The 15,118-nt window shown below is 32.9% G+C and overlaps 1 protein-coding gene across 1 annotated transcript in view; it reads right to left on the bottom strand.

Annotated features, from left to right (window-relative positions):
- Positions 1-15,118, bottom strand: part of ERC2 (ELKS/RAB6-interacting/CAST family member 2) — a 428,110-nt gene that overhangs the window by 239,172 nt on the left and 173,820 nt on the right. The window contains exons 8-10 of the mRNA XM_074152871.1: positions 12,316-12,453; positions 3,652-3,792; positions 2,955-3,095 (exon numbers count right to left, since the gene is read on the bottom strand). Coding sequence (XP_074008972.1) covers positions 2,955-3,095; positions 3,652-3,792; positions 12,316-12,453 — 420 coding nt within the window. The remainder of the gene's footprint in view (positions 1-2,954; positions 3,096-3,651; positions 3,793-12,315; positions 12,454-15,118) is intronic.

Here is a 15,118-nt window from a genome sequence, read left to right as displayed (position 1 = left end):
ACTTTAGCAACTGCAAATATGTCAGTAAGCAAGTAAATTTAAGATAATGAAAAACAACAAAAGGAGGAAATTCTAGAGTGGATAATAAGATTAAATATATATATATATATATATATACACACACACATATATATAAAACACTTAGCTTCCTATTAGGTAATTCCTGCTGTTCTTTCACTAGTAGCAATACAAAGCAAGTCAATAAAAAGTCTGTGGAATTTCGGCAAAAAAAATCATTGAGCATTCTTCTGGGGTTTATGCTTATTTTTTAATTTTATGAAATGAATCCATAATCTTTGTCAGAAAAAGTTTAATAAGCATGTCTATGATTTTAAACATCATTTTGTGTACCAAAAAATAGCATAGTCACATGAGTAATTACTCTTTACAAATATCCTATTTATTACTTTTGGAAATGTGTCCACTCTATAAAATGAAAACAGTGTTTGTAGAATCAGCATGTTTGCTCCTGCTGAAATGCAAACAATCCAGTTATGTAATACTGAAAAATATTTGGATCTAATCAGACCCAATCAAAAACATCTTTATTATCAATAAACGAATCTTATTATCTCCAAAAACAGGAAGGGGAGGAAATAAGGGAAGAGAAGCTTTTAAAATAATTTTTTAAAAAAATTTAGATATTTTGTTTGGACTTGCCCCTTGTACACGTTTTCTTTCAGGCACAGTACTTACTACCATTAGTGCTCATGGAAAACTAACTCCTAGCAAATGTGCACAGAATAGTATCTTCATATTTATTAGTATAATCTGTTAAAAACCACATAAATCAACATTAAACTATGATGACTTTAAAATTCCATAATGAAAAATGCCTTCTCTATGACATTTTTAGAGAGAGGAGTCAAGTGTAATCTGCATTCAAGTTTCTCAAAATAACAGGCAGTCCTTTGGAGTCGCTTTTGAAAAAGAGATATAAACTGTGCCCATTCCTTCTAGCTTCTGTAGTGGTTAATGTTCATACATAAGCATACTTATGGGACACGCAGGTTAATTTACTCCAAACTATGTTGATGTTCCAAACTATGCAGACATAGGCAAGAATAACCCAGATTTCTGTTTCAGTTAGTTTCCTAAGGAGTGAAAACACGGTGAAGGTAGATTTCTGGAGACCAATTACTTTTTAACACAGGATATTTACAGGTTTGAACATAAAGTACTTTATTAGAGAAAATGTGAATTGAAAATTACTGTTTGGAGTCTACTATCATTAACAGTCACTGTTTCTGTTCAACTAAACGTGCCCACAAAGGAGGCTGTAACTACATTTTATTGTGGAAATACCTGGTCTCCTACAAATGTTGGGTGAATTTCCACTGGGCCTTTGTGCTGTATTTATGATATAATAAAGCTATTATGTTTTCAACTTTCATTTAATAATCCTTTGTATTTATACACAGGGAACATACTCCCTTTTTATACGAAAGACGTCCCAGACACTCTCTGACTTTTATAAGTGCTTATTTTTCCATGACTGTATGATGTGTTTATATGTACAGTCATAAAAGATTGACTTAGGATTTCAAGTCCTTCAGGAGAATTTTTTTTGTGATCTGTGCTTTTAGAGTTTTCAAACTAATTTTTTAAATGAAGAAAATTAGATATTGCAGATTGTAATGAAGTACATTTTGTAGTGAAGTGCAAAGTAAACACATTTTCTAACAAAAGAAAACAAAATAAAGGACTTCCAGAGAATCAGCTTCTTTGGATACTTTCATTCTGACATCAATAGCATTTATAAGCTATCAACCATTTAAAGTAGTTGTGTTTCCGTTAAAAGCTTTTGTATATGTTTACGAAAAAAGATTCCTTTCCTTCCTCTCCACAACTAAACATGTTAACACAGGCACCTACTTGCACATATTCATTCTGAATTAAAAAATAATAGAAGTATTAGGTTTACACTCTGGTATCCTTTATACTTTGCAATACCTTCTTCACAGGTAAGGCTATTGAAACACTGCTTAAACACAGAGCAGAATACTACTCAACCTGGGTAAAAGAGTGTCATAATATTATCCTAATGGTGGTAACTTTCATAGAACAAATAAATGTTCTTTTCTAGAAAATGAACCATTAAATATCAATATAAAAAACCCCCCATGTTTAACACACACTTAGTCATGAATTGCAAAAGGCAAACATAATGCCTAAATCCATCAAATATGTCATGAGACTGGTGTTCAAACAATGAGAGCAGACATTACCAAATGACACAGAGAAAGGTCAAAGAAACAATGTATGGTAGAAAAGGCATCAACAAACTTGCAAATCATTTAAGCAAAAACTATTTTAATGCATCATTTTAAATAAAATCATGTTATAAAACATAGGATTTGTATGTTTTCCTTTAAATGCTTGCTTCCACTACTTGCTGAATAAAAATACTGAATTGCTAGCTGAGATAAACTATGCGTTATTTTGCTTAATTATCACAAACGTGTTCACCAACAAAGCCAAAAAATGCCAAAATAAAACCTAGCTAGATTTTCCATTTTGGAAGCAAAATTTTTTTGATGAGGAAGTACAGATTTTTTGAATGAGTCTGTACTTTTTTCCCCATGCTACAAACATTTCAGTCTACTTCTAATAGTGGTATAAATTCATATACACACAAATTGCTGGTTTGATAATTTATTTTTGCCCTTCTAATTTCCCTCCAATGTCCTGTTCCCAGTACATCTATTTGTAGCAGCTTCTCAGAATTCCCTCATATAGGTATTCAAGAAAATTTCTGAGGCTCATTAGTGGCTTTGGTACAAGCCTCTTAAGAAAAAGTTAGCAGTATTTGATGCAAGCATCAGCAAACAGCATAAGATGGGTAGATTTTAGATTTACTCCAGAAGAGTAAATAAGCTTATCTTCTCAAAATGAGGGAGTGGGATGTTGATTTTTTTTTTTCTGATTGTTGTTTGTTTTAATATGGAACTTACCTTTTTCAACTGTGCTTCCAACTTACTACACTCTTCTTTCTTTTGTTCTATGGCTATTTCTAAAGACTTAAGTTTGGAGTCTCTTTTCAGCCCTGCTGATGCCAATGAAGATGCATGTTCTTTGAGATCGATTAAACTAGACTGAAAAATGACCAAGAGTAAAAAGTTAATTCCTAGTCACCAGGACACTAACTTATTGCCAAATTAGTAATCACTTGGATCCTGCTCCCCCTCCCCTTCCCCAAAAAGAGCTGACACAAAGATAAGCATTGATAACAGAAGACACCATTTTGAGAATACAACCAATTGGAATCACAGGAACTGATATGCAGTGAAACACAGAAACAGTCATAATACAGACAAGTTGACATTATATTCTGGAGGTACAATTACTTTGAAGTCTATTGCTCTAACTGACAAATGAAAAGAGGAGCAACAATGGAATATTTGAGCCTACTGGAGGCTTATGTAAAAGAAAATATAGAGAAAACGACACACAATTACGCAAAACCTGAAGCAATATTTTATGTACAAAAGTGAAGACTATGAAGAATGCTTAAGTAAACAGCAGTTCAGAAGCTGACCACTCAAGTGGCAGAATTTCAGTACTTAAAATGATTCAAGTGTAATCCTTATGCACTTTCTTTCATCATAATGACACAGATAGAAGAACATAGATTTTACTGAAAAGACTGACCTCTTTTTCTGTCAGTTCAGCTTGTAAAGCATTAACTTTCTCCTTCAGGTCTTTGTTTTCTTTTTTATATGATTCAATTTCTTCAAGTCTTTCTCTGTCATCTCGGTCCCTTTGCTCCTTCAAGCGCTCTATTATTCTTTCCTAACAAGGGAAAGAATTGCAAAATGGAAAAGTTGAGAATCATTTCAAGAAAAGACAGAATAAAATTTCTTTACATTAAGTAGCACTTAGAAAAATCAACCATCAGAAGCAGAGGATGATTAATGGTATTAAAGTCAATGCAAGATTTCCCCTGATTTCAAAAGCATCAGATCAAGATTTTAAATACTTGACAAGAGTAACATAGTAGAGAAACTTTATTAAGTGTCTATACTGACATGAATTTGTTTAGTCTTGTGATAGATATGGAAAGTTTTTCATCTCAGTAATATATTTCCTGTATTGATAAGTGATTGAAGTCTTGAATAGAAGTTCAAAACAGAGAGGTGATAACTGGTTTACTCAGCTTGAATTTGGTGGTTTTCTGAATGCTAGTAGCATCTATAGTGATTGCAAGAATCTTTCAAGATTCCAGATCTAATTAGAAATCAATCAGTTGCTAACTATCAGTAACTTACAGTTTACATGTTTTACATTTTGAGAAAAAAAAAAAAAAAAAATTGTCCAAGACAGAGAAAACGTACCCTGATACAAATTCAGATATCCAAAGGATAGCTCAACCACATTTTTAAATATTTTGCTGACTTCCAGTTACTATTATAAGGATTGCTAAAAATCACCAGTCAAGGATTGGGTGATGAATTCAAAGGGTGAAATGTAAAAAGCACATGCAGTAGTATGGTTTTGTTAAGCTTTGATTACATTCTTCAAACTCACATTCTACCAATACTTGAAGGATGCAAATACTAATCAGAGAGCAATATTTAAGGCAAAATAAAATAGCCACTAGAAATGTATTTGAATTGGGAATAGGTCAATTTAAGCAAAGTATTGGGGAACTAGTAGTATCATTTTGGAAGTGGTAGTCGGAGGGCAGTAGAAGCAACATCGTTTAGGAAAGTTAAACCTAAATCAGACAAAACTACATCCTGACTAAGTTCTACACTACCAGTCACATGGCTCAGGTAGAACCATCAGCATGCTCACAGATCCTATTCAAGTCCTTTTGTACTTATGCTTGAAATCTCCAGGAAGGAGTTTAAGATTGAGATCAATACTTAAAACACTATTTCATAGAACTGGACAAGACTGATGGAAGTCTAATATTATTAGACAGAGAAAAATCTCATGCTGAATCCCTCCTTCCATAATTCCTTATACTGCCATATATATACAAACACACACTGGAGAGAGAGAGAGATACACAGACACATATACATAAAGTTTACTTTTGCCCATATCAATATGTGGTTATTATGTCTCTGTGGTTATTATATCTCAACAAACATTACAACGCAAGCAACATTTCAAGTAGCTGTACATCCCATTCTGATTTGTAACAAATTCAGTCATTATAATGAAAGAAATAAATTAATTCATTACCAAAGTTAGCTTAAGTTGTAACAGCACTTATAAAAAGTATATATTGTTCAGACAATCCTGGTTATTCATTCATTTTCTCCATACACTATGACATACTATGAAGTATGATGCTCCTCCAAGCCCTATATGATCTTCTGAAGATTACTTCTGTGTTTTTTAAAGTTCAAGACATATTTTGCAAACAGCCAACTCTCAACACTTATATGCATAAAAAAAGAGCCTAAACTCAAGGCTGTGATTTTCAACCCAGCAATCTTCAACCTTGGAGATTTTCAAAACCCAGCTGGACTGGATCCTGAGCAAATTGCTCTAGTTGACTCTGTTTTGAGCAGCTGGGTTGGACTAGATAAACTCCAGGTCTTTTCCAGCCTCATTGGTTCTGTAGAATAGGCAGAGACATTTTCTAGATTCTGTACCTCAAACACTGCTTTTCTACTCAGTCTCTCTCCCCCCATTTTCACAATTCATCCCTTTGTAACACTGACCACATCAGCAACTCCGCTGACAACTGTCCATTGCCTCTGCTTCTTGTCTGTTCCTCCTTGCATACTGCACAGCAAAGGAACTAGTTACTAGAAAATGGAACACACATATAGTGTTTTCAGAACACTGGGAAGTTTTCCGTAAGTGTCCCCTTGTATTTTCAGCTTTTATATATATCTGTCTTTCACTACACATCTGTTGAAGATCTCCCATTTATTCAGTCTTCTATCATTTAACTGGCATATTATCTGCATGTCTAAAGTTTAAAACCGATAAACACTTTCTGTGTGAACTGAATAAATATTTAAAATTACTGATTTAAAACTTGGCTACACTTAAATCAATTTGATTTTAATGTTATGCATCTGCCTGAAAATATTTAAATGCCAATTCAAGAAATTGAAAAATTCAGCTTCTCATATTGATCTTTACTTATTTGGAATGTCGCTATTGTTTGTGGTTGCTTATTAGAGAGCTAACTGTAGACTCCAGTGTAAGTGCAATTAAGCATATTAGAATTTTAATTTCAATCTTAATGTTTGTATTTCCTTATATTTATTTTAAATATTTTTAAATTAACTTATTTTTGCATTCTGTTTATACAGCAAATGTAAGCTATGATGCAACATATTTTATTATGTAAGATGAGATATTAAGATCAAGTATCAAAAGCAGATGTGGGGTATTAATCTTCACAGATGCTTGCTACATAACTAGTTTATTATTGGATGTGAAACTACGCCTAAGTGCAAAACATTATTTCAAATACACTCCTTATAGAGCCATTTCAAATATTTATGTTCCTCTGATAAATTAATTTTTTTCTTCCAGTCATATAATATTGGCTTCCAGCTGTAATAATTTGTTTCACCAATAGTCAAAATTTTTAAAAATGCATCACATGGAGTATCTTATAATGTAATTATATGTATTAGTAAAATCAATGTTACATATTTTTAGGTTTTAAACAGTTACACAAAGATCTTTACCAAATAAGTAGTTATATTTAAGTTTGTAAATAAAATTATTTTTAATCTTTTAGACATTGAAAGATAATCAGCACTATACTGTAATATAATGATCATTTAGGTAATAATAATCCTGTAATAAGAATATTGGCATAGCTATTTGCTACTCCTTCTTCCTAAGGAAAACCTTTTCAAAGGGCTGGAAGTTGATAGTACTACTTTCATTTTGCATCGAGCATTCCCCTGACATCAGGGACTCCTTTTCACAATGTAGCTAACTGAACATACATATCACCAAATTAATGTTACTGTAAGAATCTTCACAGAATACAGTGTTGACTAGTCATATAAGACTCATATCCCTACTTAGTTCATTCAGAAGGAAATACACATTGAGAACAAACTATTTCCACTTAGCATACAGAAAAAAGATACAGCCAAAACTAAAGGTAGCAGGCGACGTGTAGTTCAATCTTTTCTCAGGACATAATCAACTGTCTATGCACTGGGAGCCCTGGCACTGCAGACTAGACAAATACTGGCTCCACTCAGCCCGATGGCAAAATCCCCTTTGACTCATACCTGACAGGATTTCAGGTAGAAATGTGTTCATACAGAACGATGGTCCTTCAACAGCAACATTGTTGAGTATTACACAAATGACAAACAAGCAAATATTCTAGGATTGTTTTGGGGTTTTTTTAAATTACTATTAGCTGGCTTTTGCTATATAGATTATGCAAGAAAGGGATGGTATGGGATACTAAATAACTTCAAGTTTACTCCTAGTAACAAATAACGTGTATTCTTAATCCCTTGAATATTAACATTAAAATGCCAGCCTCCACTAAGTGGAACAGTTTAATAACCATTCAGAATCCATCTAGTTATATTCAGACTTGGTTTTATACCAATTCCTTCTTGAAGATTTATTTACCTAAATTAAGTTTTTTCTTCTATAACAAATTAAACATAACACTATTTCATCTTATTAATGAACAGTATAGGTTTTTTTCTCAGTCAATCACAAAAGATGACTAATTTATCTATCTGTCAGCTGCATAAGGTTAAATGTCAAAAATGTGTTAAAAGGCCCTAATATACCATGTTTTACTTGATTAACAGCTAACTTGCAGAAATCCCAACAATGTGTTCTTGTTTCAGTCTATTTGCATTGGCGAGCTTTCCTTATGCACTAATCTAGGACCTCACAGGTCTAATCTATTTGCACTTTATCACAGAGGCAGGAACTGAATTGCCACAGCATATAGCTCTATTATCAGACATACTCAATTGCTTATCTGCTGTATGCTGCTACAGTGGGACCAACTTTATAAATATCAGCTTCATGAAAGCAACCTCTTGAGCTGCTTTGGGCCAGTCCAAGAGCTGAGATATTCTTTGAAAAGTTTCTTGTTAAAACATCAAGGAAAGCTGATAGCAGCTTTGCATCTTCTGAGTTTCAAACTTTTTTTTTTTTAATAGGAGTGAATTTATTTTTTGCTCATTGCAATGTAACCTTTATTGTTGTTAAGAATTTTTAGTGCTTAGGAGAGGCTCCAAACTTAGGGATAAGGAATTAAAGGAATTTCTCCGTTTAGTTCTAAAAAGCACTCAAAAGTGACTAAAGTTGTGCTGATTCGTTTCTGATTCTTGACAAGGCAAAAAATAATATCAGCAATATTGCCAGAAAAATATGAAGATTAAAAGCATTCCATTTCAGTAAATTTTGATGCTGTTTTATGTCACAGAATCACAGAATCTTCTTGGTTGGAAGGGACCTTTGAGATCATTGAGTCCAACCAAATGTCATCTACAGTAGTTTCTCATTTAGTGTTACCAAGCTACCTAATCACTAAATATGAAAGAAGAAGAAAATAAGAGACAGATACATGGGAAAATCTATTTTCATGAAGAATAAGGAGCCATATTTTCTAATTCAGAGCCAAAATCTCAATCTGAGTCTTTTCAAGAACAACGCAGGAGAAACATGAATGCTCTAGCATTTGAGTTTTGGACTTTAAAAATAGCTTCATAATTCATTCATATCACATGATCATGTTTTAATTTTTTTTCTTTCCACAGAAACTAAGAAAAGTAATTAAATTCAGTTTTAGTGACTTGTGGCTAACTAAACTGGTATAAATAAATTTAATTTCTATTTAAAAGAGCTTCCTGTGATGCTCTTGGAGTATTTTCATCATTTTTTGTAAGTTAAAATTCTGAAAACTATCTAACTGGCCTAATCTCAGAGTATAAAACAATATTATATTTCTGCAAATTAGGCCTGATACAATTTCTAGGGAAAACCCCCCAAACAAACAATGTATTTCCATGGAAATCAGATATTCTTGAATGAAAGCAGCATCCTTTCTTGACAGCACTACAAATTTAAATTGATTAAACTACGTATATTGGTGCACTTGTTAAGTATCACCAAAGTTTCTGTTTTGTCCCATTTAGACAAAAATCTATTAAATGTTTCTACCAGTATTTGCAGCGGAAAAAGTTAATAACTATTGATAAAGTCTGTAGGTCAAAAGAATGCTACTGCAGACAGAAATAGGGATAAGAAAGCTGGAATCTGAAAGCTGGACTCAAATACGAAGGGAGACACATATGTAAACATAAACTGTTAAGGTATTTAGCTGCCAGAAGACAAAAAAGCTAGATGTAGTTCATTTGGAACTTCTAGAAGATGCCTACTGGCATCTTTCAACATATAAATACATCCCAGAGATCACACTTAAGATTGAGAAATCTACCCCTGAAAGCATGGCCTTCAAAAATGGGAAAGAAACTGTGCATGATTTCTCTGTACAATAAACAATCAAAATTATACATAGATGTATATGTTTACATATATGAAGGGTTTCTCATCTGTTTCTCAAAAGTTCATATTAATTTTATTCTGCAGTGTTCTTTTCTCCTTTTTTTTAATCCAACATATTAATCATTCCCCAACTGTAAAAAGATCTCCCAGTAGCACACACATTAAAAAAAAAGAAATCCATCAGAATTGAGTTTTTATAACATGGTTCTCTCATAATCAAATTTAGCCAACAAACAGGGCAATATTTTAAGTCTTTTAGAACTGATATTCTAGATTTTAAAGTTTATCATCAATATTGCTGCCCAGACTGCCAGCCACTGTAAATCATCCGGTAACTGTGTAGGAGCTGTGTTATGTATCTTTTTAGAAACTGGACATATATTAATGATTTAATAATTTAATTAAGCTTACAGATCTCAAAGTACAGAAAAATACAAATGAAGAATTTCTGTAAAAATTCAAGCCATATGTTCCCATTCTAACACAGACACTAATTTGCATAATGATTTGCACATTTCATAAAATAACTGATACTCAGTTATAAAATTCGCTTGTAGAAAAAGGCTATTTAATAATTCTGTTTATCTTCTCCTTAGGTTAACAAAGTAGTATTGCTGAAGTAATACACGATAAGCGTACCACTTATATATATATGAGTTCTTCTCTTCATATACTGCCACCTAACTTCTATAAGTTACAGTCTCTGTAAGTGATTGAAACAGTCACCAGAAACAACAGCATCACTCAGCTTCATGCCACTTCTCGAAAGCATTGTTTTAGAAAAGGTATCATTGCCTTCATCAGCTGCAAAAAGACAGAAATCTCTATGGCAGAGGGAAACATCCCATAGTATCCATTGTGTATGTGTCCCAGAGCCTGCAAACCTTCCAGGAAAGACGACATTCTGAGCTGACTGTTTGTAAGCAAAGAAACTGCTCTGTACAGAATTCAACCTTAGGGACCCCATGTCAGTTCTAACCAACTCCACTTAGAAAAACCAGTAATCACACTGATTCTTTTAAAATAAAATAAAAAAAGTCTGTTCGTATATATTAATGCAATTCCAAATGAAGCAGACATCAACTGCAAAAACACATTTCAGAGAAGGACCTAAGTTTATCTAACTTTTCCAAGACATTAAAACTAGCATCATTTATTGGACTTTGAACCTTTATTATAGCAATCAAACTAAGCATACAGAAAATTTCCATACCCTCAGGGTCTCTAGTGTTGTCACATTTCAAGTCACCATATACACAACAAAATTCTATAGCACAATTTTTAAACAAACTCTGCAACAAATCCTCACTATGATATTTAAAAATAATGCATCCTGAGTTTAGTAAAATTTTACAATTTGTATCTCTGAGAATAATAGAATATTTTCAGATATATACAAAACTTGTTCAAAATTATAAAAACTTTCACATTTATTTCTTAGTTTACATTTATTTCAACAGCTTTTAGAATGGTACTGGTTCAAAATTACTTAAAAACAACTAATTGCCACTCATTAATTTGGGTTAGGGTTTAACCCATTCCTTCCTAACATTTTGTATTTCTGGTAGTGAGAAGGCAGCTATACATGTTCTACGCAATACCTCCGCACTTGCTGCTTCTACTATGAACCCTGGCAAACTGTCATTAGTTTAATATTTTCAAGAGAGAAATACATTACAATTGAAGACAGATTGCAACTTAGCATATTAGCCCATCTATGATCAGATCAAAAAGTACTTTGTGTAATTTTTTAATAATATGCTGTGAGATTGGTGAGCACTGTTGTCTAGACTAGCAGTGAAAGATTAACAAAATGTGCATTCTTTCTTTATGGCACAAATGCTGTAAGCTTATCCATATGAAGCCACCATAATAGTAATGCCAACTTTTTTCACTGTTGTTAACATTAATAATGTAAACATTTGTATGTTTAATTAACATTAAACATACAAAAAAATCAAAACTATAACATTAGCATTTTAGGTGTTAGTGCCAACATCACAGTGGCATTTTAAAGTCATGTACAGTCATAAATACCTTCCTAGGATTACACACTGCAGAATAGCACATAATAGTTTAATTAGTTGCACTCACCTGTGCACATTTAAATGATATATATTAAGATCTATGAGCTGCAAAAAGTGGATACTTGTACTAATTTTTTTGGCATATAAATTTACTTGGATTACCTTGTATTCAAAGTTAACAGGAAGAAAAACCCTGACCTCACTGAAACTGGTAGGAATGGTGCCACTAATTTAAACAGTCCAGATTTATCTCTTCTGCTAGGTATTTTCAAATTAAAAGCATAAAGGTTTTTAAAGAAAAAAAGTATTTCTCCATTTTTTATGAAACACAATTTCTCCTATAAATTAAATGTAGAAAATCAATAGCACTAACAGCAAGCCAAGGTAATCGTACAGTCACCTGCTGTTGGCTCTTCAGTTAGGCCCTGCTTAATAGACAAAGAACAGGATAATCAAGAGCACAAAGCTATAAAAATACCCCAAAGTCCACTGTTTTTAAGTCAGGTGTCCATGCCTTTCAGTTCTTTCAGGGAACAACCACTCAGCAATTGACTAAGGGAAAATCTTCCCAAGTCCTGGGCCATTTACTCCATCCCTATTTAAAAGGACATCCTTCTTTACCTCAGTCTCCTGTTTCAGTTCATCAGCCAGGAATCACTTCTTGCTCATCCTATCAGAACAGAGCCACCTGCTTTCCTGACAAGGCCCATAGTCTTTGTTACAGGTGCCAAACCAACTTAAAAAGACATTTTCTGAACATTCTTTACCCACAAGAGCAGCACATAATGCTGTGCCATGAGAAAAACATTACCTTTTCTGATAGAGCTTCTTCTAAAGTTGCTAGTGCTGTGTCTGTGTTACTAGAATCCGTCTGCAATGACTTCACTCTGTCTTTTAGATTAGTTAGTTGTTTGTCTTTGTCCCTAAGTTGCTCCTGGAGATTTTCAATCTGAAAACAGAAACAGATCATAATATTCATCAACCTTGTCTTAACATTCAAAGAGGGACTTGGGTGCTAGGATCAACTGGACATATACATATCACACATATGATACATATGCCTCAGTATATTGTCAGGTTTTTACATGGTATAATATCAGCAGTTTTTAACTTCTGTCCTTTTTATTCTGTTTTCCTTTGCTAAAAGTATCATTTTCTAATACGTTATAGAAAAGAGTCTCCGTGCAGGCAGATATTTTATTATTTAAATATTTTCTGATATTAATCACTTTAGTTTAAGGTACTGCATTATCTCAGTAATTCAAAGTATGTGTGGAATTACCCCTTTAGATTATTCTAGCTGCAATAAGAAGGACAAAGAAAGGGAGAAGCAAAGCGAGTTCAGTGAGCCTTAAACTGGGGAAGAAGAAAGATGATAACCTACCTATCTAGAAGCATCTTCTTCCACAATGCCCTGCTGTAAAGGAAACTCATCTGGGCAGAGATCAGGATGATTATACTTCAAAAAGCCAAACCCAGAAACAAAAGAACCCAAACAACCCAAAGGCCACCATTTCCATTCACTTTTTTCATCTCCATGAAGATTTAAGGTATGTCACTATTTTGGATATCAAAACTCCTTTAAACAGTTCTAGTTATTCCTCTAGCAAGTATTTAAACATACTGCTAAGGTACCTATAAACACACCGGTTTGTTAAACACATCATGATTTATAGAGGTTAAGTCAGAAAGGGTTTGCACAAACAATTGTCCACAGGACCATGTGGATTTTGGAAGTAAATCTGAATAAAAGCACTCAGCTTCTGATTGTCATAGCAATCACCTTCTATGGCTGTAAAGCACTATGACCTTCTGCGCATAATGCAGAGAGGACATGTGATATGTCAAATGTGTAGAATGTTATTAATTGTATGTCAGAAGAATCAACCTCCCTTCATCCTACACTCTCAGTGCCACTCACTATTATGCCACTGGCATAAAACCAAAATTTGTTCCGTAATACTTAGCACAAGTAAATAGCTACAAGAAAATTAGTTTGTCTATTATTTTGGTATACCACTTTATATGATACGACAAAATATGCCTAAATCCATAAGGTATCATTTGTTTAAAACTCATTTTTAAAATGATGGTAAAATTTGCCAAATTATTACTGTCAACAGAGATTCAAATTCTTACTTTCATAAGTGAACCTACCCCTTGGATCGTGTTCTGTTGCTACTGAAATGAACGAAGTTTTGCTGTTCATTTCATAAAGTAATGTAATTTTTCTCAAAGCCAACATCATTTCCATTTAAAGCAATTCAGATTTAAACCAGATCCTTCAAAATTACTGCTAAATTGTACTTAAAGATTCTTTAACAAACCTGAAGCTGAATTCAATGGATGTGCAGCTCTGCAGAAGTCAACTGTTATGTCAATAAAAACTTGGTCTCCATATGCAAAAATGTACGACCATAATCAAACACACTTTAATTTGGGGCATATTTTGGTAAAAATTCTCTTCCTACTACATTATTCATGTGTAGGAAAAAAAAGCCTGAAATTTTGACATCATATATATCTAATTAACAAATCATAAAATCTACAGCTGTGTGCACTGTATAAAGTTTGTTTAAATAAATTTAAATTTTAAAAGAACTTTTAAAAGAATCTTTTTTTTTAAAAGATTAAAATAAAATTTGAAAGTAAATTTGGAGGAGCACATTCCAATTTGAAATGTATAACAGTATGGCAGATAAAAGTATTGTACCTTTTTTTTATTTTTTTATATACATAGTGTAGTATGTCACATTACTGCTATGGGCCAAAGATTCCACACTCTGTAAACTATAAAATACTAAGGTATATATAGAAAGGTTTTTTGGGAAGACCTGACATATAATAGCTCACTCTTGTAAATGACTTCTCGTAATATTTTTCTTCATGTGTATATTTTATACAGATACAGAAATAAGATACATGTGTTAATGAGTTAAGAACTTTTTATTTTATGGCATGTGTATTAGTCACATCTAAAATTACATTAACTGGCATTCAGAGGACTGCACACTATGTTTCTTTCTTTACTTTCATCCAAGTATTAATGATTTCAACGACTACCTCATGACACCCTGTGGAACACTTAAGCAACTGCACATTTCAGCTTCAAAATAAATTCTCAAGCAAAAAGGAAATAAAACAGGAGAGTGAATATTGATTACATGTTCTTTGAAACAAAGTTAAGATCTGGTCCTTTATTATCATCAGCTTGACCTACCAATTCTAGGCACCCTAAATTAAAGTACTTATTTCCTATGCACAGTGCTTATCTGAATTCCACAGCATTTACACGATTTCCTTCCTCTTAAAACTAATTTAAAATATGATCCAACCCTTAACCAAGAAAACATGTTCTAAAATTATTCAGCATTTACAAAATTCTTTCCTCAGAGGTAAAGAGAACAGGCAGCAAATTAAAAACATCCCCATTGATTCACAACTGCTTTAAAGTAAATCATTCAGTGCGTAGTCCATAGATAAAATAAGAGGAAAGGATCTGATTATTCTTTTATTTGTGCTATATAAATCTGAAGGAAATACTTTGATGGGAACAGGACCACACTGGGGTATGTGAAAGTAGAATCAGTACCACAGAGTATTTGTTTGTTTGT

Source organism: Numenius arquata, chromosome 8 (genome assembly GCF_964106895.1).
Source record: "Numenius arquata chromosome 8, bNumArq3.hap1.1, whole genome shotgun sequence".
Lineage (NCBI taxonomy): Eukaryota > Metazoa > Chordata > Aves > Charadriiformes > Scolopacidae > Numenius > Numenius arquata.
Note: the sequence above shows the minus strand (reverse complement) of the source record. Positions and strands in the feature narration are given on the sequence as shown.